The 27,257-nt window shown below is 39.6% G+C and overlaps 5 protein-coding genes across 7 annotated transcripts in view; 1 reads left to right on the top strand and 4 right to left on the bottom strand.

Annotated features, from left to right (window-relative positions):
- The window catches only part of LOC108090818 (putative uncharacterized protein DDB_G0293878), a 41,818-nt gene extending 25,751 nt beyond the window's left edge, over positions 1 to 16,067 (bottom strand). Inside the window, exons 1-2 of one of the 3 annotated variants that reach the window (XM_017189676.2) lie at positions 15,641 to 16,067; positions 14,775 to 15,030 (exon numbers count right to left, since the gene is read on the bottom strand). The gene's annotated coding sequence lies outside the window, so the exon portion shown is untranslated. The remainder of the gene's footprint in view (positions 1 to 14,774; positions 15,031 to 15,640) is intronic. The other 2 variants (XM_017189677.2, XM_017189678.2) reach the window with 2 other exon arrangements.
- Positions 11,258 to 12,870, bottom strand: LOC108090820 (myb-like protein X). Its single transcript, XM_017189680.1, has 3 exons — positions 12,754 to 12,870; positions 12,402 to 12,671; positions 11,258 to 11,989 (listed from the first exon to the last, which is right to left on the bottom strand). Exons 1-3 carry the CDS (start codon positions 12,797 to 12,799, stop codon positions 11,439 to 11,441), a joined length of 867 nt encoding a protein of 288 aa, XP_017045169.1. The 5' UTR covers positions 12,800 to 12,870; the 3' UTR covers positions 11,258 to 11,438.
- Positions 13,727 to 14,586, bottom strand: LOC108090822 (ribonuclease kappa-A). The gene has a single exon (XM_017189682.2). The coding sequence runs from the start codon at positions 14,254 to 14,256 to the stop codon at positions 13,783 to 13,785; it is 474 nt and encodes a 157-aa protein (XP_017045171.1). The 5' UTR covers positions 14,257 to 14,586; the 3' UTR covers positions 13,727 to 13,782.
- A 6,244-nt stretch (positions 16,068 to 22,311) lies between the features above and the next one.
- LOC108090641 (cuticle protein 16.5) lies at positions 22,312 to 24,051 on the top strand. Its single transcript, XM_017189419.1, has 4 exons — positions 22,312 to 22,409; positions 22,680 to 22,794; positions 23,194 to 23,514; positions 23,780 to 24,051. Exons 1-4 carry the CDS (start codon positions 22,312 to 22,314, stop codon positions 24,017 to 24,019), a joined length of 774 nt encoding a protein of 257 aa, XP_017044908.1. The 3' UTR covers positions 24,020 to 24,051.
- Positions 24,052 to 24,161: 110 nt separating this feature from the next.
- On the bottom strand, positions 24,162 to 27,186 carry LOC108090766 (neuronal acetylcholine receptor subunit alpha-6). The gene is made up of 8 exons (XM_017189605.1): positions 26,783 to 27,186; positions 26,307 to 26,438; positions 26,090 to 26,242; positions 25,844 to 26,031; positions 25,250 to 25,778; positions 24,692 to 24,832; positions 24,422 to 24,588; positions 24,162 to 24,362 (listed from the first exon to the last, which is right to left on the bottom strand). The coding sequence occupies exons 1-8, from the start codon at positions 27,099 to 27,101 to the stop codon at positions 24,240 to 24,242; spliced, it is 1,752 nt and encodes a 583-aa protein (XP_017045094.1). The 5' UTR covers positions 27,102 to 27,186; the 3' UTR covers positions 24,162 to 24,239.
- Positions 27,187 to 27,257: the final 71 nt, after the last annotated feature.

The raw sequence follows: 27,257 nt of genomic DNA, 5'->3' as shown, positions 1-27,257 counted from the left end.
GGCCAAAATCGTTGAGTTGTTTATTATAAATATTACAGAGTCGCGGCAATTTTGCATGCCTCACGCTTGTCTCTCCCGCAGATCTCAATCTCAATCAAGATCCAATCAAATGAAATTTAAATTAGGCTGTGATCCCTTTTGACACTACTTAAAATTTAATTATTTTGCTTGAAATTGTAAAATTAATTGGCTAAAAAGGTTGGCTGGCATTACAACCTAAGGCGAAACCTGTGGCGATTTGATTCTGATTCTGATTCTGGGTCTGACTACAGTTCATTTTGAACCGTTCTTAAATCCAACCGGTTCTGATATGATTATTATGCTCTGCAACCGGTTTGCAAGGCAAACATTTTTAATTTTATTCAGTTTTATTTTGCATTTTTCCTTTACTTTTTTTTGTGAAGTATTTTGTTGGATTTCTGTTGCTTTTCGTTGGGTGGATATATTTACATTTTTAAACGTATTTGACACACATGCCGCATTTTTGCCCATCTTGAATTAACTGTAAAACTCGAGTTTATTTGGGTGAAGCTTCCGATATAATTTTTGTGATTTTCGTTTTGCTCGGCTTTTGGCTTCGTTTACATAATGTTGGCATGAAATTAATTCCGATGCGGTCAGAGATAATAGACTTTTGTCTATCGGGCTATTTATGAGGATTGTGCTTTACCTCAATCAGTGGTTTTTATTACTTTGTGCCAAAAGCTTGCTGTATTCATATTAAAATGGCATTTAGTGTGAATTACTTTGTTAACAATATGCGGTTTTACTTCAGAAGGTTTAGCTATTTCCATGTTTGTTTCACTTCCTTCTCATTCGATTGTATCTTCCGCATATGAAGAAGAGAAATTATGCTTACCGCAACTGAAAATGGCCCCCGCACACACAGAAAACGGTTTAATTTATTACCCCGGAAAACTCAAGGTTAACTTCACTTCACTTGACGTCTTTTCCTCAATGACGCGGCTTTTCCCCCGCCAAGCTTGGCCTGCCTTTTTAGCTGCACTCCAATCATTTCCCATGCGAAAACATTGCGAAAAACACACACAAAACAAAGGAAAATCATTAAAATCTTAGCCGTACGAATGTGCAACTGCTGTTGGGCAAAAAAGCGGGGAGAAAGACTTATAATATATAACCATATATAACCGACGAGAAAGAAGAGCCAGCATCTGCGACTGCGTTAATTATGTGCATTTAATGCTTTAATTAATGTTTTCTATTGAGAGATGAGACAGCGCCGATGCAGTGAAAGTTATAAACACTTAACGGCAATGAAAGAGTGAAATATTTTTATTTCGCTCATAAATATAATTCGAATGTTAATTGATAAACTTGCTAACTTGTTGTGCGTGTGCTTTTGAGTGGGCAGTGGCCAAATACATTTGATTACGGCCTGAAATTGAAATTGAAGCGGGAGAAATTTCGAGCTCAATGAGATTGTCGTGGGATGTTGAAGACGAAATGGGATCAATATGGTTAAATGGAGTGAAGAAAGTAATCTCAACGCTCTGAAAATCTGCCCATGTTTGGAAACACTTTAAATGAAGAGCAGACGTTTGAAATTTGGCATCCAAATAGTTCGAATTCATTGTTAACAGTTTTACAAACTGTAAAAAAACTGCGAAAATAAAGAAAATAAATATTTTTAGATTCTGCCTTTCCTTAAACAAATCTATAAAATATAATTAGGTCTACAACCTTATTATAGTCTGCAAAATTAATTTTGAGTTGGCTATCAAAAAGATATAAAAGAAGATATAAATAGCTGATATCGGCAATGAAACGGTAGTTTTGTTCAAAACTTTTGTCTTGCAAACGTATAATACAAATATTGTATGTGATTATAAATCAAATCAATTTATGGTTTTGTTTCCATACAAATATCAACCGATAGATAGCCAGGGCCAGCCGCTAATTTAAGCTGATGTTTTATTTATGAACTCGATTCTGAAAAGCGTTGACACGCAGAACACCAAGAAAAATGGACGGTTTGCTCTAAGGTTTATCTCTCTGGTTACAACAAACAATGGGATTTCTTTGGAGCGCTCTGGCATAAGATTTCTGTATCCATTCGGCACCTGCTTATTAGTTTCTGGTCCCATTATCCACACAGGCAGATAAAGACGGAAAGGAAAGAAATTTGCAATTTTAATGACGTTCGGTAAGGTAGGGTTTTGTTTTTTTTTTTTTGCCGAACCGAACCGCAACCTTATATAACCCGACGAGTGCGAAAAGAAACCTCTCCTACGGAGTTAGCTCATAATGCCAGCCAGCCGCACAGTTTATGGCCCAAACTAAACGTGCACTTGGCTCGGATCGCCTGGCAAATCGCAAGTCTCAAGTCGCAAGTCGCGGCTTTTGCTTTTCCTCGGCCATAAACCGAGAAACAAGAAATTTCAATTTCAAATTTTAAAGCGTCTAACTTTCGCTTTCCTCCTCAAGGAGAAGCGGAGATTTCTCGTTTCTCGACGAGAATTCCTGCGCCCGCAGTTACCACATTTTCCTACTTGGCCAATTCCAATTAGCGGATTGGCCGCAGCAACAGCAATCCACACAAACAATAAATCAAAATCTAATAAAAATAATATGAAAAATTTGTTGCATGTGCTAATGTTTCTGTTGCTGTTGCACTAATGCAACCGGTTGCAGCCCAGCCAAAAAACGATACAAAAAAATAACACCAAAACAAAAAGTAAAACCGAAAAAAAAATAGAAAAAATAGAAAAAGAAACCCCCAACGAAACCCCCAAAACAAAACTGCAAACGACAACCAGACGACGACTTTCCATTTTCAAATGTGTTTGGCAGTGTGTGTCTATATGTATTTTGCTGGGTCTGCAGCCTTCGGGCGGCCAAAAGATACGCCGGCAACTGACCACTGCAACAGCAACTAACAACAAAAGCAACAACAACTGCATCAGCAACACCAACAACATGAGCAACATCGCAGCATCGACACAACAGCAACAACTTTTCATTTCGTTTTTCACGCGGCGCATGCCAAAAAAAAAAAAAAAAAAAATAAAAAGAAGCAACCAAACTGCGAAACTAGCAAAAGATTATGATAGAGAATCGAATGGGAGAAATCGGTACAAGGACTATAACATATAGTTGGTGATTTCCTAATAAAATGTAACTGTAACTATTTGTTAAATTTAACTATTTCAATGTTAATTACATATTTGAATTTTAATGAACGGAAGTGTATATTTTGCTTTCGTGTGCTAAACCATTAGAGTTTCTTTTATTAACCACTTCCTGATAATTTTGGTTTTAAGATTTAATTACTATTCTTTAAGCTACGAAAGGTTTCTATGGTTTTTCGTACTTTGCTTTTCAGTCTATAAAAAATATAGGTGTACTAAAAGTAGTATTTGTAGTATGTAAAGACACAAATGCACTTAAAACAGATTAGTGTGCAGATATCTTAACACTTTGATCGGTTTAGTTTCCCTTTTTCCCACATTTTCTTTATCTAGATAGCGTAGACAGACTTCGACTTGGATTGAAGTCTATTGTTGTTTTTGGAAAAGTGCAAAACGTCTCGGCAACTTGGGCAATGTCTGAGCTCTGTCTACGCAGCTGGATGTCTCCACTCCACAAAAAAAAAAAAAAACTCTGGGGAGTTGTAGTCAAAGTTGTGTGGCAAGTGGCTGGCTGTGTTGACAATTTCGAAGCGCGACGACTGCCACAGTTGACCGGTCTTGCCTTTCGTGTTGGCAAATAAAAACGAAGAAGTTGCCGTGGTGGCAGGCAACATGCTGCTGCCCCTTTTACCCAGCCACTGGGTTATTAGTGGGCGCAATTTAAGTGTACGAGTGTTGCACTTGTTGCTTTTCCTTTCCACTCACACTCAATAATAATAGTAATAATTGTCCAATGCCTTTTTTGGCCAAAAAGCAGCGGAAATGCGGCTGCTATTGCACTTGCCATAGACAACTGGTTGTAGCTTTGTGGCTTTGTTAATAGTTTTGACCGCCGTTGCCGTAGCGGTTGTTCTGCCTCTAAAAACGGAAGCAAAGACCAAACAAAAAAATAAAAAATAAAAAAAAAATACACACACAAAATACACTTCGAAAGCCGCCAAAGTTGCTGTCGATGGATGACTCAAGCATAAAATTCTAAAGGGTCTTTACACTTTGTCTGCGGGTCTTTGATTATGCGAACCAACGCGAGTCGTGAATGTACTTCCGTTGAAGTCGACGTTTGTCGGATCTCTCCTATTCATCAGACAAACATATATCCGACTCTTCAAATTGGAAAAGAGGAGGAGGAAGTCTAAGTGCAACGGAAGCTGGTTAGGTGTTGAATCTCCTGAAGTTTTGTCATTAGGCAGCCTGAAAATTCCCCCATTACAAACTTAAGTTTTCCAAAAAGTTTTGCCAGCTCTTCATAAATCTTCTTCACGGGAAAATATCAATTAAACTGGGGACGACAGGGTTTAATGATGTTCTACCAGCATATTGCCTTTGGGTTAAAATATATGAGCATTCGTGTTTATTGAATCATTTATCAAGTAAGAGACACGCGTGGGCAAACAGGTGAAGAAACAAACAAAGAAATAGAATAAATGTTCTTACACCCAAAAAAAAAAAAATATATATAGTACATAAAAAATATTTAAAGAGTTCAAGAAAGAATATAAATCCAAAATTGCCAAATGTTTTAGTAGGAATGTCTTTTTATATGTTTAATAAAACTATAGTTATGACTTTATATAATTAATTACAAGTCTTTTAAGTAACTCTTTGATCCCTTTCTTTCACTGTAACCCTTAGGGTTAAGTGCAGTTTTTTGACCCCTTTGCAGTATTAACTAATTATCCGTTAACATTACCACCAACCAACAACCATTTTCAACCTGCAGACAAATTTCCTTACGAGCTGTCCAACTCTGACAAGTTGACGCCTTGAAAATTGTCAACGTCATCTGAGCCAAGCTAATGTTTAATGCCGCTGCTGTGGGGCATATATTTTTACCGTTTGTAAACTGTCATATTTCTTGTGGCAGCCCCAACAACCGAAGCAGTTAATTTGTTATTATTTTGACATTAATTTGTTGATGATTTTCAAATGGTTTTTTCTGCTGCCGTTCGGCTCTGCATAATTTATTCAGACATTTAAATAACAAAACTGGAAATTCTATTTCCTCGGGCTACCAAAGAGTTGGAAATCAACTTTTCGGGGGAAAAAGTTTGATATTTATGGAACTATTTATATTAAAGGTCGTATTGGTAATTTGGTTGGCTGAAAACATTAACATTTTAATTAATATAATAGGGCTAAGAAAATAAAAAAAACTTTTGTTTCCAAGAAAAACCAAATAGACTTTGCCTTTTTTAAGTATAAATATTTTACACACAACAACCAATCAAATATGAATGGCGGAAAACAGAAAGGGTTGTTATATTATTATTGCTCATGTTCCCCAATCGAAGGTTAACTTAAATTATGCAAAAGTTATTGAATTAATGCAAGACCAACTATTTCCAACGTTGCAGCAAATATTCACGCAATTTCCTGTCCAGCTGCTCAAAAAATTCGAGCATTTTGTGTGGCATGCGACAGCGAACGTTTTCGTTTTACCAACGAGAAAAATTTCTGGCTAATTACGCCACTCGCTATCATTAACACATTTCTTAGTCATCGTTCTTGGCCAGTCTTCCCCCAGCTCTCTTTCGGCTGACCCAATTTTCCTGACAAATTAAACAACAGTAGCCACTGTCTACAATTCACAATCCACGGTCCATTGTGGTGGCCACCGAATCGCATCTGAATCGAGGCGACTTTTACCCGCGAATTGAAATTAACATTTTTTACTCGGTTTGGTTTTTTTTTGTTGTTGTTCAACCTGCTGACAGTTGCAAGTTGCAACTGGCAATTGGCTGCCGTGAAGCATTGCAATTAAGTGGGATTAATTTGTGGATCAGCAACTTGTTGTTGATGCCCAACGGCGTTCGGCGGAAAATGCAAGTGGAAAATGCCCGTTGTGTGGAAAATGAGGGTGTTAAAATGGGTTAGCAAATGAAAATTGGATTGCGGTCGCTGGAAAATTGGTTCAGGTGGCTTGCTTGCGGCTAAAATGTGTTTAGACTTTGGAGGAATTGGATAAGTATACACATTACATTAGAAAAAAGGAAAATAAAGAATTGATTGACTTATTATAATTTTTAACTTTTGGCAATCTGATAAAAAATAATTGAGCTAAAAAATTTATTTTTTCGTATTTTGTAAGCGTTATTAAAAAAATGTATTCTTGCTCTAAGTCAAAAAAAGAAACAAGTAAGCCGTACTAAAAAGTTTCACGGAAAGCATAATTTTGTCCACTTATTTTTTTAGTTTTGTTAAAATTGCTTCTGGTATCCCACAGAGGAAAACAAAGAAAGGCGTCTTACCGTTTGACAAACTCACCCAAGTACTTTCAACGGAAACGATTAAGGAAAATGGAAGTGGCGAGGAAAAACTGCCTTCACCTTTGGCCAGCAAAACGCCCCAATCGACTTGCGCCGGGGAAAAGTCGAAGCGAAGGCCAAAGAAAAGTGTCGCCAAGTGACGATCATTGTCTGGTTCGACACGTTAACAGCGGGTTCACACGCTTTTTATGGTGGCCACATTAACGTGGCCAACAAATGTTGGCAAACGTTTCTTGGTCTGCGGATTTGGCAGATCATCATCATCATTATCTTCATCAGAAGCAGCAGGCGGCAATTAAAACGCGCGCGAAAGTAAAACGTTTTACAGTTAACAAAAGAAATAAAAGCTATACATACATACATCTGTATAATGATGAAGAAGTTGCAGACTTGGTCTTGAAAAAAAAAAAACAACAACAAAAGCAACAACAAATTGCGTATTTAAAAGTCATCAAGAAATGGTTTTTATTGCACTCATTACCTCAGTCTCTCGCTTTTTTGTTGGCTTTCGCTGAACTGAACGAAAATACTTTTCGTGCTGCATTTGCCAAACGGAATTATGTGAAAATTAATATGTTTCTGTTTACAATCATATGCAATTAAATGCAAAACAGTTTGTAATTGCCGCGTTCAACGTACTCAGCCCCAATCTCAATTAATCTCCCCGTTCGCCAGATGGGAGATGAAATATTGAACAGTGTCAAGGCTTTAATTACTTTATTACCCGAGATTCCGCAACAGGAACAATCAACAAAAAAAAAAACAGGATCGAAGGCGGTGGCCTTAGCGGTATTTTGACTTAAGGGGCCGACAAAAAATTAACCAAAAGACAAATCGCTTACGCCCTCTCTTACATTTTGATGTTCGGGAGGGACTCCTTCCCTCAGGAGGCCGACATAACAATTTAGTGTAACGATATCGGTACAGCATATGGGTACATAAATACCAGAGAGATATATGCACATGAAAAATAATTTAATTTATAACAAAGCTCAGTTGCAGGACAGTGCACAGTGGAAAGGGTTTTTGAATTATTTTAAAGGATCAATTAGTTCCGTCTGTAGCCTTTTATGATTTAAAATAAATTATTATGCAAAGCCTTTTATGATTTAAAATAAATTATTATGCAAAGATTTTGATTAGTTTGTTTTATATTTAGCTATGCTTTTGGTAACAATATTCAAAGTACATTAAAATTAGAATTGTATGGATTAGAAATACCATAAGAATCCATTATGTTTTTTATAGATTGTAATCTATTTTCCCCTAACATTTTATAACATGTCATCCTAATATTACAAAAGTAATTATCTCTAGCAGAAATCCCAAGAATTCCCCAACAATTCCCATGGCTCTGGCCCCACTGTCTCGTGTTTCAATGCGAAATTTGACGATGGCCACACAACAAATAAGCTGGGCTTTCTGGACAGAAGGCAGCCGAAACCGGAGGCCACACACAAGAGGCGGATCCGAAACCCCCGAAATGGAGCCCGAAAAAAATGAGAATTAATACGAAATGCTCTTGGGCTGGGCATTTGGCTTTGGCTGAGCTCAGCTCCCCAAGAAAAAAAATAAAAACTGAGGCTCAGCTGTCAGGCTTGGTCAATGGAAAATTAATTAAAAACCCTGCCCATACGCCGAACGAGGAAAGTAACTAGAGAAATGGCTCATTACGATGATTACGAATATGAGTTCGAATGGGAATACGAAATGCGGCAGAGAGTCAGTGAGTCAACGGTCTACGTGCATTGAACAACCAATTGGGAAATGGAAAACGGGGAAAGACCGGCGAAGAAGAAGGCCTAGAACAAGTCGCACAAATTGATTGCCGAGAGTGGAGCGTGGAGAATCGACCCACTGTGGCCAAGACGATGGCTGTGGAGAATTGTTATAACTGCGCTTTGGTCGGTTAACTGTGGCAAGACCTCAATCCAGATACAAAACGCCGCTTGGCACGCTCGCAGTTCTCGATGCTCGATTCTCGGGCTCTCGGCTCTCCATTCTCAATTCTGCAACTTCGATTACCAGCGATTCGATTTCCCAAAAGAGCCCCCCAAAGCCAAAGCCAGTTGGCCAATTTGTTTAATTGCTGTAACGCTTAACAAGTGAGAGTTCCAATTTGTTTTGGCGGGGAAAGTTGCCAGTCAATGAACTGAAAATTCCTTCTAGTAGAATCAACCCGCTGGGGAAAACCCATCAGCGAACCAAAGAGATAAATTCTGATTCATATTTAATGACGATGGAATAAATCTTTGTGGATGCTTTTCTTTTTTTAACGAGTACCATAGAGACTAATCCCCATTTTTCTAAGACACCTTTGCAGAAGATCGTAAATGAAATGGTAATCCCAGAATCTACAGATGGTTAGTGCTGCTGTAAATGCTTATCACAAAACTAAAAACCAAGCCACCGATGCAAATATTTACATGTAAACTACGATAAGACACGATCTGGAAAATGCTGCAAACTCATAAACTCAGTTGTAAACGCTTATTTGCTTACATCAGCATCAGATAAATGCATTGTTTTCAGGCAGAGTTGAGCAGATAGAAGGTAATTTGAGGGGATTTTCATGACAATGTGTTCCAGTTAATCTGGAATTTCTTTCGGAGTGGAGCTGCTTGGATCCCATTTTCCATTGGCAACGCCCCTGCCCGGAAGCTTTCAACTGGCGGTGTTGCAACCGGGTAAATGCAGCTACTTTTACTTTAGAGCAATCTCTAGCTCTCTTTTCTTTTTGGTTTTTTTTTGGTTCGAGCTCTGCTTGCATAAGATACAGATACTAGGGGGAACGGGCAAAGATACATGGATACACGCCCCAAATAAACCACTAAACCGGTGACACTCCCCCGCCCCCACAGCACCCATCTCCCGCCCCCAAAGGTGGTGGCCCGCTTGGAGCTGCTCCTCCACTCAACTGCAATCCAATCCAATGGAAGCGAAGTCGGTCGGAGTCCACTGGCGAGTCGCTAATTCAAACAAATTGCAGCATAAATGCATTATAAAAGGCAGAGGAGCTGCACCGGGCGACACAGTGTGACAGTAATAATGTCACTCGCAGTCAGAATTGGATGGAGGGAAGGGGGTGAGCGGGGGGATATAGAATGATACGGAGTGGATATGGATATAGGTGGAATAGGGAAGACCGAAGCGTGAATGCCAGTGATAAATTAGCTAGCTTCAGCGGACTGGCCATGTGTGGGCACCGACTACAGTGGTCACCAGGAAGTAACATAAGTATTTAATAGGGAACTAGAAAACTATATTCGATTAATTTTAAGATTCAATAAAGTGAGAAATTTTGAATATATTTAAAATTTATACTGAATTGGCGAGAGTAAAAATAGTACTTTACTTAACATATAAATAAATTATATGTTATACCATTAGGTAAATCTACAATGAATCACAGAAAGCAAAATACATTTTATAGAAAATGCATAGAAAGTGTGTTTACTGTGGGGGTTAATGCAACATCTAAGTGATTTATCTTCGAACTCTTTTTTTCGAAGTGCCCACAAAACCAAAAGTAATTAGTGCATCATGACCTTCCATCCCAGAGTTTTATAGCATGTTTGGGAATATAATTAGACCCCATGAAGTATTTGGAAGAGGCGAACCAAAATCAAATAGGATACACGCTGTTTTCAGATCGCTTCTGCAGGTCAGTGAACCCGATTGAACCAGAATTTTCATCGCCGTGCCGGCTAATTGATTGTTCTACTCCATTTGAGAAGCTCTCCGGCAATTGCTCATTTGTGGCACAATCGCGGCATTCATGGTAATGGTTAATTACGTTGACGATCTGGCCACATGCGACCCACTGTGCCGCATTGCCGCAGCTTGCAACTTGCAACAGCAACAGGCAACTCGGTGGCAGACAAGCAAGTGTTTTGTTGTTGTTCTGTTGATGTTGCTGTTGCTGTTGCTTTTGCTGATGTTGCTGCAGCTAATTTGATTAATGATAAGCCGAGCTTAACTGACGACGATTGTGATTCATTATGTGCGCACAAGCCGGCACACTTAGCACAGCAGCAGATACAAATGCAGATGCAGATGCATCCAAGATTCATGAACGGGCGGGGGAATTTCTATCTTTCTATCTATCTATCGGTAGCGAATTTTCATTAAAAAGATTAGGGGGTCCGAGATCAGAGAAAGAGAGAACATTGCGTTATTGGAACGAACAACAAGTGCTCGTTGTTCTGCGAACACTGAAACGCTGTGTTTGATGCGTAATTGAAGCCACAATTGAATTCGCACCGGGGCCGTATTCCATCCATCTACTCGCCATCTGCGCGGTACAATTTCGCTGGCTTTGATTACATGCAATGAGCCATTTCCTCTCTGCATCTCCACTGACCACTGACGACTGACGACTGCCCGACTGACTCTTAATGCATGCTATCTGGTTATAAGGCTATCAGGCTATATGGCTATATATCCAGCATTCTCGGCCATTTTGTTGCTGCACCTCATTTGGGCCGAAACAGAGCGATGGCTTTATTGCCGTGGAAATGGCCGCATGTGGCGAGTTAAGTAGTTAATAAAGTGGCAGAACCCAGATATGTGATTACACTATCGCATCAAAATGCTTTCGTTAATGCTGCTTCGATCAAAACTTTTCCACATCTAGCCAGATTTAATTGGATAAACATTTACATACTAGCATTTACGGGTTACAGAATTATACATCCCATAAAGTTTGGCTAATTTAATTTAATTTCACATTTAAATTGGCATTTTTGTTTTTATCGATTAACTGCATCCAATTTAAATAAACCTGCTCTTTGAATCTTTTAAATTACCATCTAATGCTGATTATAAAGCTGCTTAAAAGCATTCTCTGGCCAACAGTAACCAATTTTGTTAATTTATTTAACAGTATTACCAGTGTTTAAGGGCTATATATTCGGTTAGTGTCCTTTGTATTTGCCCGACTTTTTGTGGACCTAGTACATGTTGATAGCTTTTTGTGTTGTTACTGTTGGCAAAGTAAATGAAACGGGGGATGGGGATTCGACTAGACCGCCTTTCTGGCCTTTTCGGCCTCCTTTTCGGCCTTCTCCTTCTCCTTTTGCTTCTCCTTTTCGGCCTTTTCGCGTTCCTTGCGCGCCTTTTCGCGAGCCTTTTCGCGCTCGGCCTCCTCCTTTTCGAGCTGCTTCTCCTTCTCCTGGCGCTTCTTGTCGCGCTCCTTGTCCCTCTCGGCCCTGACCTTGGCCTTCTCCTTGCGGATCTTCTCGCGCTCCTTCTCCTGCTCCTCGATCCGCTTCAGCTCGTCCTTCTCCCACAGCTCGAAGGACTCGCGCTCGGCGGCCAGGCGCTGCAGCTCATCCAGCTCGGCGTCGCTAATGCCGCCGTCCATGTCCCGCTGCATCAGCTCCACCTCGCGCTCCATGGCCTCCTTTGCCCGCCGGCGACGGATGCCCAGCTCCCTGGCCTCGACGGCGTCCTGGTGGCGCTCCTCGCGCGCCTCCTTCTCCTCCCGCCGACGCTCCTCCTCGATCTCGAAGTCCTCCCTCTCCTCGTCGGTGTAGGGATACTCGGGAATGGTCCAGTTGAGGCACATCATACCTGGGATTGGGGTGGTTCAGTGCAAGGGAATCAAGGATGGAAATTGGTTTGGGCAATACATAATATTCATTGCACCATGCAAGGAGCTTTACTATTTCATGTTCAGTTTATATTTTAGATCAAAGAATTACAAATAATGTGATACCATATCTTTAAATTAATTGTATCACAAAATACGAAGATTTTTTGTTTCATATAAATTGCATAGAACCAAATGCTATGCGAATTATACAGAAATTAATTTAAGAGATTAACAGAATATTAGCGTCTTAATTAAAAATTTATTATTTAAAGTCTTTGCAAAACAGAGAACAGTGATTTGAAATCAATATATAGTAAAATGCATAACTATTGTAAAAAATTATTAGAACCTAAAATATTTGATACCACAATATTTTATGAATGATCCTACCTGAAGAAAAAGCAAATCCTAGTGATCCCCCTGCCGCCAGGAGGCCGGAAATAAGGAAGAGATTATAGCGACTGTTCTTTTCCGACCAGGCCTTCATGAAATCGCCCTCTGGTTTTGGGCAATCACTGAGTACCGCATGTTGACCGCCGCTGGCAAAGAATCCTGGCTTTCGCTTCTTCTCGCCACCAGGACATTTGAGTGGCGGTTCTGCGGCCTTAGTGGCCATTTTCTGCGGAACAGTATTGTGGATCAACATCCGACCAAAACGCACTGGGGGTTCAGGTGGATTTTGTTGAAGGATCCAAGGAATAAATTTTATGTGGAACGTGGAAATCTTTTCAACACAACTTACATCCTCGCTGAAGCCGATCTCTGGCTTTTCCTAAAAATCGGGACATAGTTCTAACTTGTCACTAGTCACGATTGTGGTCTTGGAAATCAGGGTTCTTCTTAGCCAAGTGTTTCTTTACTAAAATATAAAATTTTTTCCAGTGGCTAACTTAAAAATCACAAATTGATGTCAAAATCAAATGCTACTAAGCTAAGAGAAGGTTCCTTCGTTCGTATTTCATGTACTGCGATAAAGGAATTATAAGATTGGACCACTAAAATTATAGTATTCTTTACAACTTACATCAAATATTGCTTCTAAAAAGTAAATGTATTTAATTTCAAAAATTTATGAACACCTTCAAACTCATAAAAATGGTTTAATGGATAAACGAAAGACTACTTGATCCACCTAGTAGAAAAGAAATGTATTTTGATCAACATAAGTTATTTTCTTATGCGTAATTCAGATCATTTTCCAAGTACTGAAAGATCTCCAAATCAGTTCACCCTAATTCCCCTTAAAATGCAGTGAACCAATTTTTAGCAGGCTGCACTTGATGGTGATAACCAGCGAGATACACAAATGTACAACTGGAGAATCGTGTACGGTAATTTACACAACGGTTTTCGTGTAGAACACAAAAGTTCGGCCGATAAGAATAACATAACTTCCAGAATGGGGACCGGGTCGAACCCACACCCCATTAGCATGTTTCGGAAAGAGAATTTCACGGAAATTTATGATGCCCCAAAAGGGAACACACCTCGGAGAAGGTGTCACGTGCGCTGTCAAAAATCGGTTGGTTGGTCGAGACGAATGCATAATATACTCTAGAGTGGACAGCCAGCCAAATGGCCAGACACGAAAAGTGGTTGCTAGATAAAAAGAAGCTAAGGCTAATCGCAGAATGCGGTCAACAAACTGGTTCTGATTCGGATTTTGATCCGTTCTTACAAGTGGGTGGACGTTGTCGAGTGGGTGAAGTGCGCAATTGGAACCATGAAATATATAATTTATTTAGCAACCAATCATCGAGTATAACACAAATCAACGAGGGTGTCGCATATTTTGCCGTTTGTAGAGTCGCTTCCTCCTCTTGTTGTCACGCCGGATGGCGATTATCGAAACAAACACGAATCCCAGATAGATGACGGCGGCTATGAAGCATCGAATGGACACCTCCTGGTAGGCCACTTCGGTATACTCCTTAAAACTCTCCGGACTATTGAAATCTTGGGGCAATTGCAGGTCGTTGAGCAGCATAAGGGATCGTAGGTAGAAGCAAATTCCCAGCAGATTGAGCATCAGAAAGCCCCAGAAGCTCATGAAGAGGCAGAAGAAACAGCACTTTCGACCACAAACCATTTTTACGTCAATTCGATACGTCTCGATTCGGAACTTTGTTCGACAGTGTAGGCGAGTGTTGCTCTGACCGCAACAGGTGCCAAGTTTAAGTCGACTTCGAAAGCGAAACCGAAATCGGAATCGGAATGGGTTGGACCCGCTATATAACCACCACATACCATATATCTAAGTCTACGTACAAGTACAACCTTGTGCGATTTCAGCGGCATTAGATCAGAGTGGTCGGATTATAGAGTTCAGGTGCCGGTGCCTCTCGCTTTCGATTCGGTTGCGGTTGGGTTTATTCAACTCGAATTGGCTCGGTTTTTATCTGAACCACTGACGGACAGCTGACAGAGCCAGTCAATCTATATTCATGTATATTTATAATATATCTAATATATATATGTAGCACCTATCATTGCGGTTGAAATACCAGCACTTAAAATATAACTTTTTATTTTAAACCAAGAAGAAAGCCCCCTCTTTATCAGCTAAAATAAAAAAATTGCTGCGACTGCAATTATTTTATCAGCATCTTCTATTTTTATCACTTGTCGCCTAAAGTCGGCCATACCATATAGCTGATTCATTAAAGGGCAAATGCCATTGTCGATTCCTCACATGAATCACTCTTTAGATATTTTATTAAAAAAAGCTAACCAAATAATTTAGCAATAATTAGCACAACTTACCGCGAATGCTTTTCGTTCTCCAAAAAATCCGCAGAGAGCCACTAAATTTTTGCAGCTGTTGCGAAGAATAAGCGGCAGAAGAATCCACAATAAAGTTTTTACCAGTTTCTTGAAAATCCGTTACAAAACATCAAGTTGTTGTGAAAATTCGTAAGTCGTTTTCGCGGTTGCTAAACTTTTCTTACACTATCTTGTTTTTTTTTAACGTTTCTTTTATTTTGTTTGTTTATGGGTATTGTCGTTTTTTTTATGGGTACTTAACATTTTGAGAAAAAATTCAAGAATTAGGAATACTTATTAGAAAATATTAATTTTTGAAAAAATTTTAATCTTTTCAGCACATGTTGCAACTTAAGCCAAAAGGCCTCAACTCTAATTGAGTAAAAATGTTTTCGGTAACTTAATCTGCGGATTTCGTGGAGCCCCAAAAATGGGGGTCAAGTCCATTAGGCTAAAAACACGATCCCAAAGAGAGAGACCTTGACATTAGGGCGTTTGCTCACTGAACTTGGTAATACCTCAAGTGCCTCAAATTCCCTTTTGGTAACGTCTAAGGTGTCTCTTATTCTCTTTGGCACAAATCAATCAACCTGTCTTTTTCTATATTTCCCTCTAAACTGCATGGGAAACAGTTTTTTATTTAAACATATATTGACGATCGTTACAAGAAAACATATAATAACTCATGTTAGAAAAGTTTAAAACTGCTTTATAAAAATCAAAATAAAATTTAAATAATATAAACGATAACAGCTCATATGTTTTTAATATCACACTAATATTCTCACTGTGTAGCTTCAGTTACAGTTAAATTATTGTTATTTGCCGTATTTGCTTAGCACATTCTTCATTTCAATTGCACTCACACTTGTTTCTGTTTATTTTTTTGTTGTAAGTCAAGCTTACGAAGTTATCAGTGAAAAATATTTCGATCGAATAAAACAGCAAATTTATAAATGCTTAGCTTTCAGTTTGGCTTTTGCTTAAACTTGTTTTTGCATTCACAGAAATTAATTCGTACTTTTAAATATATTTTTTCTGATAAGGTTGTGTTTTCGCTAATATTCACTTTTATTTGTTCTTCATATGTTAGTTTTTTCCGTTTTTGTTTGATTGGTTTCTTTTGCACTTTAAAACACTTTTTATACAAAAAACTCTTTTTGGGTAAGAAACTCAAAAACCGGTAAGCAATTTCGAATATCACTGTAATGAATTCAAATCATTTAGATGTATTTTTCAAATTCTTAGAGCACCTTCAGTTCGAATGTCAAACTTCGATGCGACCGCCGCACTGCGAAAACAGAGATTGAGCACGAGTTTCGGTGCGATGTGGCTTAAATACTTGGGGCTCTCTCTTTCTCTCCCCAACGCACAGTGGTGCGACATCTGTTAGGAAGATATTGAAAATGAAAGGCATTTACTGTAGGAAATTGATGTGGAATCTTCTTCAAATGAAAAAAAAAACAGATAATAATATTTTTGTCTCTTGAGTTCTTTGGCCACAATGACTTTGAAAACACAAACATGCATTTATATGCAATTAAACAAATTTTTAACCTAGGCCAGTTCACTGCACCACGCTCTCTTTCACTCGAAGCTCTCCCCACGGGTGTTGACTCTCAGAGAGCAACAAGTGGGAGACTATGTCGACTACAAAAAGCTGACTGCTATGACACGTGTCTCGCTCTTGGAGTTGTGGGTGTTAAGTGCCTTAAAGAGAAAGGGAGAGCGCGGTAGAGCATTATGGTCCATTAAGTGGAGGAGTTATAATAAACAAAACAAAGTCCCCAATATTCAAAACAATTCAAACGATAAATCTTGAGACGCATTAAACATTTTGTAGAATTTTTTGCGTCTTTTATGAAAAATAAACTATACAAATAAATTTATTATTGTGCGCAGGAGAGAGAGGTAGTAAAAATAATTTATTATTTTAATTTATATATTGAATATAAATTATGTGTTCAGCTATTTTTAAGCCCACGTTACTGAATGATAAGTGCAGTCCACTAAACAGGGTATTCCCCATTAACCAATGCATCAGCAGTCTGCTTTTAAATTATAATACAATTAAAATCCCCGCTAAATGGATGCATTATGAGTGCACTCAATAATCAGATGGGACAGCAAACATGTACGATGAGCAAGTGGTTTAATCGAGTCAGTCACTCAATTTCCCTCGTTTAATGTCATAGGTAAAGGGGCATGTGAAGGACAACTACTGCCCACGGCCCATTCGAGCACCACCCACTCGAACACCGCCCACCTGTTGGGTTGTCACTTCTGAATGCAGTCCTTTTGGCATTCAAATTTTGTGCAAAGGGCAAAGAGCACCTGGAAACGTGTTTCAACTCTTATCTCCCAATGCCAGATGAATAACTTTACATCATATTCATGTGGTTGCACTGGGAAAAATTCTTTGTAACTAAAAACAGGGATTCTTAAACTTACAGAGCCCATAACATTGCCAATTTTAATCTGATTCCAAAGTGACATACCTCTAAACGATTGTATTCGCACTCGTTATAGAATTGCATTTAAAATTTCCATTTTCCAATGGTTGAAATTTCGACCCCTGTTTGTTTGATTTAAAACTAATTTTACAAGAATAATCATATTATTCTTAAAAATTACCTCAAAGTTTTCACTAATTTTTTTTACCAGTGTACTCGTAGATATCTATTCATATTCTGCTCTTTTGGCAAACACTTTCGTTAGTTAACGCTTTGGGCTTCCCACTCGTCGGCCAATTAAAGCCCAACATTTATGGCAAATTAATCGCTTCGGCTGAGAGCCATTTAAGCCTTATTAAAATGAGATCTGCGTTCGATTCTGTTTAGTTCTGCTTGCCACCGAATTGGCCAAATCCGCTTAATAGATGGCCAAAAAAGGCCGTCTATTGGTGTGGAATCGAAGCGTACTATCGATTACCTCAAATGGCTAACAAAAGTTTTCGCATCGCGGATATCCGCTCCCAAGCTACTAGAATTTCCATAGCCCTATAACTTATCCCTATTCGATCATCGAGTGGCGTCTCAGATCAGAAGAAGGTCATCCGATACCGCCGGCAGGATGGGAAAAAGGGAAAAACGGGCCAAAACCCTGAGTTTACCGATTAGCATGTTAGGCCAACGGTTCGCGGCGGCTGCTTAAGGTCTATAATTAAGCGACATAAACTTGGGTATTAGGCGCTAAATACACAAAAAACAAAAAAAAATAAAAGTAAACCTTTCGAGTGGGAGAATAACAAGGTGGAGGAAAAAGAGGAGGGGGAGGAGGAGGGGAAGGAGGAAGGGGGAGTTGCGCCTCTTCTCGATTTGCATAACTGTTCGTTTGGGCCCAGAAGTTGGGGGCTTTGCCATCGGTCTGGGTTTGGGCCTGGTTATGGATATTGGTAATGGTTATAGTATTCGTATTGGTATTGGTATTAGTACGGCTATCGGTATGGGCTGCATTGGAAAAAAAAAACAGACGGACGGCAAATGAAAACGGAGGCAAACACACGCACACACCTGAATTTACATGGGCACTGCACCTGTCCACATAACACAAGCGACTTCTCCGTTGGGCTTTCATTTGCTGCTAAGAAAGAGTAAACAGCGCGCGTCGCTTCTTTTTAACCGAATGTACCCTAAATACTCAAATGAGAAGGTACTTAAATACTTCTAAAAAACAATTTGTAACTTTTTGGTGAGCAAGTTCAAGCCACAATGTAAAAAATACAATCTAAACAGTTCAGCGAAAGTAAAAACATTTCTAATAAGATAACCATTTTATTTTACAATTCTTTTTGTAAAATTTTAATATTTCTAACTTCTATGTTTAGTTTAGAGCTTTTGTCAACAAATTTAAATACAAGTTTTTTTATAAATCAAAAATATATTTTTTTTACATTTAAGTGAATTTAAAATTCGTTATTCTAAACTGACGTTTTACTTTCTTCATTTCTTTTTTTTTTTCTGTAAAACACAAAAGAATTTCCATCAATAATGTCAATAGTGCGTCTGCAACAACAACATTAACACCGCAATAACAACAAAGGCAAATGCAACAACATCACGACACTCCTTTTGGCTTTTGCCTTTGGGTTCTTCTTCTTCCCCGGCCAAGACGAATTATGGCCATTAAAGCTGCTTGGGGTTTTAAGTTATTAGGCAACTTGAATTTCAAACTGCACTTGACAAACGCATAAATAAAAAAATCTTCAATGTGCAGTCAGTCACTGAAGATTGTGTAACTAAATAGTTTATAATCTCGGCTTTAAATATACATTTTTTAGAATAAATAATCTCGTTCTGTCTGTTCTGTTATATGCATACATATATTTTGTTTATTTTATTTTCCCAGCAATCAATCGCACTACAAATTTAAAGGGGGGACTTTCTTCCACAGAAGGGTTTTAAATTTGGATTTTAAGGTCAGTGTGCAACGAAGAACATCGAACTCCCCATCCCACCCACTCGTTTACCTGTTGAATTCTGAGGGGAGCGAATCGGTGACCGCCATTTAACCCCTTTAAATCGACGACACCCCAAAGCTGTGTTGCGAATTGCTCATACGTCATTAACTTCACTGACTTTGATCTAAATTTATTCGAGTCTCTGGGTCTTTTATTGATTGGGGTGCAGCTTTTTCTGTGGAAATCCCATGGAAATCAATAAGGAAGGAAAGAGTTTGGGCCTGGTGAATTCGACTGGTAGATTCTGGCTGAAGAAATAGTTTGTGAAATTTAATCCGCATACGTATGTGTCTTAAAAAATGGAGGTGATATTTTTTTGGAACGATTAGAGCCTTTATACTTATATTTCTAGAAATCCACACAAGAATCAATTTTAACAGTTTAACAATTTAACAATTTATAGAAATAACTTATTCTACAACTTACATACATGGTAACTACATGAGCGGGTTAAAGTGTCTAACGCCATCTGTGAGTCAGTTATGTTTACCAAACTGACAGTGAGATGGCGCCACAAACAATTTTTGCTCAGAAACCAAAAAATGTTAGATTTGATTAACTTATATAACGACAGCCGTTACAAATAAAATGCATACATTTTTTTTTAATTTTCAGCTTGAATGCAGCAAACCCATTAATATGGGCAAGGGACCTACAAGTTGTTCATAAATTGTTGTTTGAGATCTTTAAGCGTACAAGCAATACACTTCATATTGATCGTAAACAAGGCTATTACCGTTTCACAACTGACCACCTCGATGCAGTCATCCCATAAATAAACCACTTACCACAAAATCCTGTTGACGAAAACGAACAAAAAGGCGAGAAAATTGCCAGCAAATGTGGAAAATGTCATTGGTTTGCTTTCAGTAGAGATTGCTAAACGCAAAATGGCTTCGCAATACACAACAATTTAGTTGTTACAATATGGATTTATACAGTATCAAAAACTTCCCATGTTATCATCAATGATCCTCATTTAGTCCAGAATTGAATTGTAATATTAACACAAATTTCCTTATTGTCATTTGTTTTGAATTTATAACCCTTTTAATCGATCTTTAAAACCCAAAACTCTTCTCTGTGCATAGTAAAATCCCCCAGTCACGTCACCTGCGAGGCTCGATGTTTGTCAGCTCCCAAATTCGAAAACCGAAGTCCATTTCCATGTCCACCACGATTCATTCATTAATTCAGGCAAAGCGTCATAAATGCCACGCGGTTTGTATTTTGTTTTTCTGCCTCGTTGAATTCGCCGTTTGCTTCTGATTTAATTAAACGGAGTTTTGCCATTTTGCAATGTTTTTTTTCGGCCGTTCCGCAAGGCATTTGCAAGTCAAATACAGCGGCGATAATTAATTGAATGAATCGAAAAAAATAACGCATACGCAGCGTGCGCCGCGAAGAATTCTGCGCTTGCAAGCCATTGGGCAATCGTCTCGAATTCTCATCCATTCTAGTGGCCAGTGGCTAATTAGGCCCGTCATCCAAAATCCGCGGCATTTTGCACCCATTTTGGAGCGCACGCCACCCGATCGCCAAATGTGGCTAAAGACTTGGCTCGCGATGGAAGCCAAAAAAGTAAAAAAAAAAAAAAGACGGGGATCGCCGAGCGCCTTAAGTCGGCATTTAGTATGTGGCAATTTGGCATTCGAGTTTGCCACCCTTCTGGCCGTATCGATTGCTGGAAAATTGCTTTCCACCTGGCCGAAAATGTGGGGCAGTGGCTGGGAAATCTTTTATTTATAAAGCGGGGCGAAACACCAGCAACAACAAAGCGATCTGTCCGCACCGCATCGAATTGGACATGGACATGGAACACTTGTTTGGCAGTCGCCAGGCACTGGCAACAATTGCTGCTATTGACTTAATATTTGCTAATAGATTTCACATAAATCACATTCCACTGGCATGATTTATGCATGAACTCCGATCGCAGGAGACTCTCTGTCTCTTTCTGGTCGCCGCATGCTGTCTCTTTCGCTCCGAGTGCTAAGTATCTTCGAGATGTTGCTGTGGCGTTATTTTTTTGGATACCTCTTGAGAGGAAAACACATTGAAGTGCTGCAAGTTGCATACAAGACATGGCGAATTAATGCAATTTGTTATGATTTAACTGTGCATAGGTGTATGGGAAAATACACAAGGTAGTATATCCCTTTGAACACCTGAATCTCAAAAACTTAAAAAGGATATATAAATATCATTACCACATGCCGTAAAATACTATACAATATCTTCCTTAATATAATTTTGTCCATTACATTAATCAAAACATATCTTCTTTTTCAGAACACAAAAAAAAATCATGCAAAATAAATCATCAAATAAATAATCAATAATCTGTGTTAACTATTTTGTCAGCTCAATATACTATTATATATTCAAAGAATTGTAGCATAATTAATAATTTTATGAGCCAATGCCATCGTGTCGTCGGCTGCCCACCCCATGGGGTTAATCATGGTGGCGATAAAAAATCCCACGAGCTGCCAGATGCTCAAACGATTGAGTTTCGCTGGAGAAGGGGCAGTCGATCGATGGAGAGCTGCAACTCGGATCCAATCCGATGAGATACAATCCGATCCGAACCGATCCAAACCGATCCCCCTTCACGCACAAGTGTCCTCGAGACGAGACGGCGTGGCTGCGACTGAAATCGCCCATCCAAATGTGGTCAAATGTGGCACGCAGCGGCATTCGTGGCACGATAAAGATAAATATGAAGCTCTCGCCTAGATATTTCGGCCAGCCGGGGATTGTTTGCTATTGCTATTGCTATTGCTTTAGGCGTTCGCCGATTTGGCAAGCATTCATCATTATGCAATTTGGGGAGAATTTCCCAGCGACACCGAGAATTTGGTTTGCTCGAGAGTTTGGCGTTGAGAACAATTAGACGACATTCTCCACTGGCTAATTAAGTTGTTAGTGACAAGGCTGGATGTTTATTCAATTTTTTTTTAAGGGGTGTGGTGTGTTGCTATCCAAAATTGGTCGGCTAATCAGCGATTTCAATTAGCGAGCGCGCTTTCCCATTCGAGGGGCACGAATCCATTGGCACCCCCAGTGGAAATGGAAATGGTAATGCCGCCTTTCCTGCGACTCCTTAGGCGGCAAGTGGTCTGCCTTCAGATCGGAGCACCCAACTCCCAGTGCTTCGGCTCCACACACATGTCGTTGCGTCATCCGCGATTTTGGGGCCTCTCCAACTTGCGGCGCAACTTGCAATGAGAACTGCAGTTTCACTTCAGCCGAGATACATACTTCACAAATTGGCGCTGCTTGGCCCGCTTTGTTGGCTGTGACTGTGACTGCTGACTGCTCGCTGACTGTTTGTGTCCGACGACGACGACGCTCAGATCGAAATCTAGTCAAGATCTGTCCGCTCGTCCATCCGTCCGCCGGTCCACTGTCCGTTCAAGAGTACGAATACGAGTGCGTTTCAGGCCGGCGAGTCCGTCGAATGGTATAAAAGTAACGCAATGCACGCAATCCACTTACAGTTGCAATTCTCCCTCCAAGCCAAGTGAATCGAAGACCAACGCTAGCATGAAGCTTCTGGTGAGTGGGGATTAGATTAAGGATCTGGATAATCCGATTAGGACAGGAGGTCTCTCATACAAACAGACTAAAAAACATATCAATTAGATCTGATTTTGCTTGAAATGGTTTTTTGTTCTATAATCTTTGGTTTTGATTTATAAGGATCAGGGTTATATGAAAACACATAAGTGTTGTGTCCTTAATTTTATGTTAGCGATATATCTACTGATATATGAATTCAAATTTAAAAATACAAAGTAAAGTGTTCTATCCCTGATTGAATCTTGGATCAATTTTATTTGACCACTCCGGTTCAAAAACAAATATTTAGAATGTTTTTGGAAACTGTTTAGATTTTTTAAAATATATTTTCTTAATATAAAATGTATCTAACTTCTTTTCTATTGAACCCAACAGATCTTTACAACCCTGCTGGCCGTGGCCAATGCCGCTCCTGGACTCCTGGACTACGGACACTCGGCACCGGACTACAGCTACGCCCATGCTGCTCCTGCCATCACCTATGCGGCTGCAGCTCCAGTGATTAAGTCGTACGCTGCCCCAGCCATCACCTATGCCGCCCCAGCTCCGGTGATCAAGTCCTATGCCGCTCCAGCAATCAGCTACGCCCACGCTGCTCCTGCCATCAGCTACGCCGCTCCGGTGGTCAAGTCCTACGCCGCTCCAGTGGCGGTCAAGGTGGCGGCTCCGGCCACCAGCTACTCGCACTTCAGCTCGGTAAGAGTGGGATCTACTTCAGAACAGAAAAATACATTTTGAATTTTAAGGAACTTCGGTATCCGTTATTCCATTCCCAGAAAATTTTAAAAAGCATTTTTCTAAAACATATATGAGAAAATTTTTATAATTTCTTTAAAATATTTTTGTTTTCATTTGCCTTTAAACATATTTATTTACTGAAGTTTATGTTTTTCCTTCTTTTTATCTCATTAGTGATTAAAACATTTTATATTTATACTAATTTCGTACCAACATTTTCCAGGTTGTTTCCCATGCCACGCCCATTGTGAAGTCCTATGCTGCACCGGCCGTGATTAAGTCCTACGCCGCTCCAGCAATCAGCTACGCCCATGCCGCTCCTGCCATCAGTTACGCCGCTCCCACGGTGGTCAAGTCCTATGCCGCCCCAGCCATCAGCTACGCAGCTCCGCTGGTGAAGTCCTACGCTGCTCCGGCCTTGTCCCTGGGTGGCTACGATGACCACGGCTATGGATACCACTAGGTCAGCACACCGAACACCTCCAAGTCGATCCCGAATCGGAGGTGGAGCAGATGGAGCAGAAAGCTGCGAGGAGTCGCAACAGACGAGGCACGTTCTCCCCTTTACCCTCTTTTTCCAACCTGTAGTCGCAAAATCTTCACTCTTTTCTCTACATACTTCTTATTTATTTAAGAATCCATTTATATTTTCTAAAAGGCAAAATAAAAGAAAAGGCAATTTTTCAAATACCACAAGTAATATCAATAATGGCGAACACAACGAACACCAAATTGAAGCTAAAATTGTTGAGGATCTTGGCGAAATGATGCCAGGGCTTCTCCTGAACTTCACAAAAGTCGCTGGACTGCATAGAATATTATAAGTCATTATGTTTAGTAATTTAAAATGTCAAGGGATACTCACATCTGTTAATCGCAGCCCCAGTAAACAGCGCAGGGCTTTGGAATTGATGAGGGCCACCAAGCAGCCAGGAGCCTTTGCCCTGGGTGGATAAAATTCCAACCATATGATGCAAATGTGCAGGAGGTAACAATAGGTGGCCACCATCATTACCAACTTATATGCTGTCACTGAAAAGGATATTCAAAATAACATTTAGATAGAAAATTTGATGAATTTGTTAGATTACTACTAAACATAAATGGAAACATATTGGATACATTTTTATCTTACTTATAGGAGGAACATAGTGTGGGGAGGCAAGACGCGTCATATACATTAGACCCCAGGCAGTTATCAGTATGGCGATGAAGATGAGGGAACTTCTATAATTAGATCCCAGCACGAAGGACATCATCAAGAACAACTGACAGGCTGAAATACAAGAATTATTTTTGAATTATTTAAAAAGTACTAATGACAAATAATACAAATTATAAATAATCAATCTAACAGCAAAAATATATTAATAAATGGATCAAGCAACAAAACAATTAGGAAAAAAAGATATATGTATGTTTATATTTACAATACATAAAATTGTAAATTGTTTTATGGTTTCAGGAACTTTTTTTTTAAAAACAACGTTCTTAAATTTCTAGAAAAGCTTCAAAAAACTCTGACTTATACCTTTAACTTATTTCAACTTATTTTAAAAAACACAAACTGAAAAACATCAGCTGTACACATTTATCCTTTGTGAAAGTTTAATTAAAATCTTGAAGTTACTTAAAGGATGGTAATTAGGTTATTGGTACAAAAAATAGGAAATGTCTATTGTCATCTACTCACCAAAGATCGGCAAAAAGAAGATGGCCCTGTAGAAGCTTCTGTTTCGTTGCACCGTGAACTCGATGGCCACATCGCCGGCGACGGTTTGCAGCATTTGCTTGGGAGTGTATCGCCTAACCGAATCGTTGCCCACTTGCACCACGGACATTTCCGAGAAGGACCACCCGGATGGCAGGTTCACGTGCTCATTGGGAGCGATGGGGTTGCGCTCATTATCGTAGACTAGCGCTATGCTCAGCCCCTCCTGGCCAATTAGGCCCAGTTCGACGTCACAAGTAACCCGCTCGTTTGGCCAGTTTCGAGCACTATCCACACACCAACTGGTCAGCTGCAAGTTGTGGGCATACAGGGTGATGTTTCCGTTGGCGTAGACCCTCAGTTCGTGGGATACGAGGACCTCACCCATGGACTCCAGAGCGCCATTCAACACGTTCATTCGCGGTGTCCACACTTGCAGTTCCGGGTGCTCAAAAGATTCCAAGCCATCAAACTCTGCTGGTTTCCAACCCAATCGTTTGTCCTCCCAGTGCTTTAATTTTCAAGAGTTAATATACAATATATCAATAATTTGTTTAAGATTATGCTTTTAAATACCATTAACAAATGCATGCCAGTTCGAAACAAGGAATTGGTTTGTTCATAGGCGAGGGATCGCGTTTGGAAGTGGAATAATATGGAGCTCAGATTTGCCGGCAAGCTGGCATTCTCCGCCTGAAAGTTAAGTAGATTCAAAAGCTTCTGAGCCGGCTTTAATTCAGTCACCACTGAAGATATTTCCTTTTCTGTAAAATAAAGCATATTTAACTTGATCTTAAATAAGAGTTATGGGTACATTCTTACCATAACCATCGAATCCGCAGTCGTAGAACCACCGCGCAGTATTAGAGCCAAACGAGCTGAAACTGATGTATTTGATGGAAAGCGGTGATTCATCAATGAACTGCAGCAGAGGTTCCTTCTTGAAGCCGGGAATATAAACAAACAGCTCGCCATCTGTGAATCGTATTCGGCGTTGAAGTTCATGGGGAAAAAGATAAGAACATATGTAGAAACTCACTCTGGGTCTGGACGATCTCAATTGGCGTTGGCTCGTGAAGTGATACCAAGTTGTGATCGTGATTCGTGGCCACACGCCGGAATCCCATGGCGGTTCGGATAGCGGAAAACGTATTTCCGCCGGCGCCTATCACTGCAGTCGGAGAAACGATATTAAATAAATTATTATGCAGGGTTTTTAAATAAAACAGCTCAATGAAAGGTCGGTCAGTCGTTAAATCTGAATCAAATCATATTCACAAATTCCTTTTCTCTTGTTTAAAAACAGTAGCAAAACATAACATTCTTTCTCATTGATATTTCTAAAGAATTAATTTTTTGCCGTTGATTTCGATAAGAACGGTTCATTCATTTTAAATAACTTATATCACTGAATTTAAACATTAGAAATTCGGAGAAAAAATATAATTTTTTTTTTTTAATTTTTTACGCCAATAACAGTAGTCCAAAATGATAAGTAACTTTTATTAAACCTACCAATCTCGTAAACACGATCATTTCCGCGCAGATGATTCGTCACCGAGAGCAGTATGTGGGCATCCATGCTGGTCATAACGTAGAATTTCAAGTGCAACCACTCCCCGGCCTTTCTGTTGTTGTTGTCCAGCTCATGGACCATGAAAAAGGTCCGGTAACCGTATCCTGTGTTTGGAATCGAAATGCTCTCGCAGGAATCCAGCTGGGAGAAGCTAACGTTGAATCTCGATTGCGACTGTGCCGATTCCGCCTGGTCAATCAGCGGTACCAGGAACAAACAGCAGCACATTGCCACTAAGCACTTGATAAGGTTATCCATCGTATCTCCCGGAAGACTGTTCCTAACCGTCGTTTGAATCCGTCTGAAGTGCTCCTCCGACTGAAACGAAGTCCACTAGTGGCACGGCTGTCGATTAATTTATTTCAATCGATATATAAAGCAAAAAGTTTTTTTAAATTTAAAAATGACGTTACC

This window comes from Drosophila ficusphila, unplaced genomic scaffold (assembly GCF_018152265.1).
Source record: "Drosophila ficusphila isolate 14025-0441.05 unplaced genomic scaffold, ASM1815226v1 contig_414, whole genome shotgun sequence".
NCBI lineage: Eukaryota > Metazoa > Arthropoda > Insecta > Diptera > Drosophilidae > Drosophila > Drosophila ficusphila.
Note: the sequence above shows the minus strand (reverse complement) of the source record. Positions and strands in the feature narration are given on the sequence as shown.

Excerpts from the sequence above, each read along its gene's own strand:
- LOC108090766 (XM_017189605.1), bottom strand. The coding sequence starts at position 27,101 with ATGGATAACCTTATCAAGTGCTTAGTGGCAATGTGCTGCTGTTTGTTC. Across the intron at positions 26,243-26,306 it reads TGAGATCGTCCAGACCCAGA|ATGGCGAGCTGTTTGTTTAT; the intron begins GTGAGTTTCTAC and ends TACGATTCACAG. Across the intron at positions 24,589-24,691 it reads ACACTATGTTCCTCCTATAA|TGACAGCATATAAGTTGGTA; the intron begins GTAAGATAAAAA and ends TATCCTTTTCAG.
- LOC108090641 (XM_017189419.1), top strand. The coding sequence starts at position 22,312 with ATGGTAATGCCGCCTTTCCTGCGACTCCTTAGGCGGCAAGTGGTCTGC. Across the intron at positions 22,410-22,679 it reads TTCGGCTCCACACACATGTC|GCCGGCGAGTCCGTCGAATG; the intron begins GTTGCGTCATCC and ends AGTGCGTTTCAG. Across the intron at positions 22,795-23,193 it reads ACGCTAGCATGAAGCTTCTG|ATCTTTACAACCCTGCTGGC; the intron begins GTGAGTGGGGAT and ends TGAACCCAACAG.
- LOC108090822 (XM_017189682.2), bottom strand. The coding sequence starts at position 14,256 with ATGTGGTGGTTATATAGCGGGTCCAACCCATTCCGATTCCGATTTCGG.
- LOC108090820 (XM_017189680.1), bottom strand. The coding sequence starts at position 12,799 with ATGTCCCGATTTTTAGGAAAAGCCAGAGATCGGCTTCAGCGAGGAT. Across the intron at positions 12,672-12,753 it reads AGATCGGCTTCAGCGAGGAT|TGCGTTTTGGTCGGATGTTG; the intron begins GTAAGTTGTGTT and ends CTGAACCCCCAG. Across the intron at positions 11,990-12,401 it reads AGGATTTGCTTTTTCTTCAG|GTATGATGTGCCTCAACTGG; the intron begins GTAGGATCATTC and ends CCCCAATCCCAG.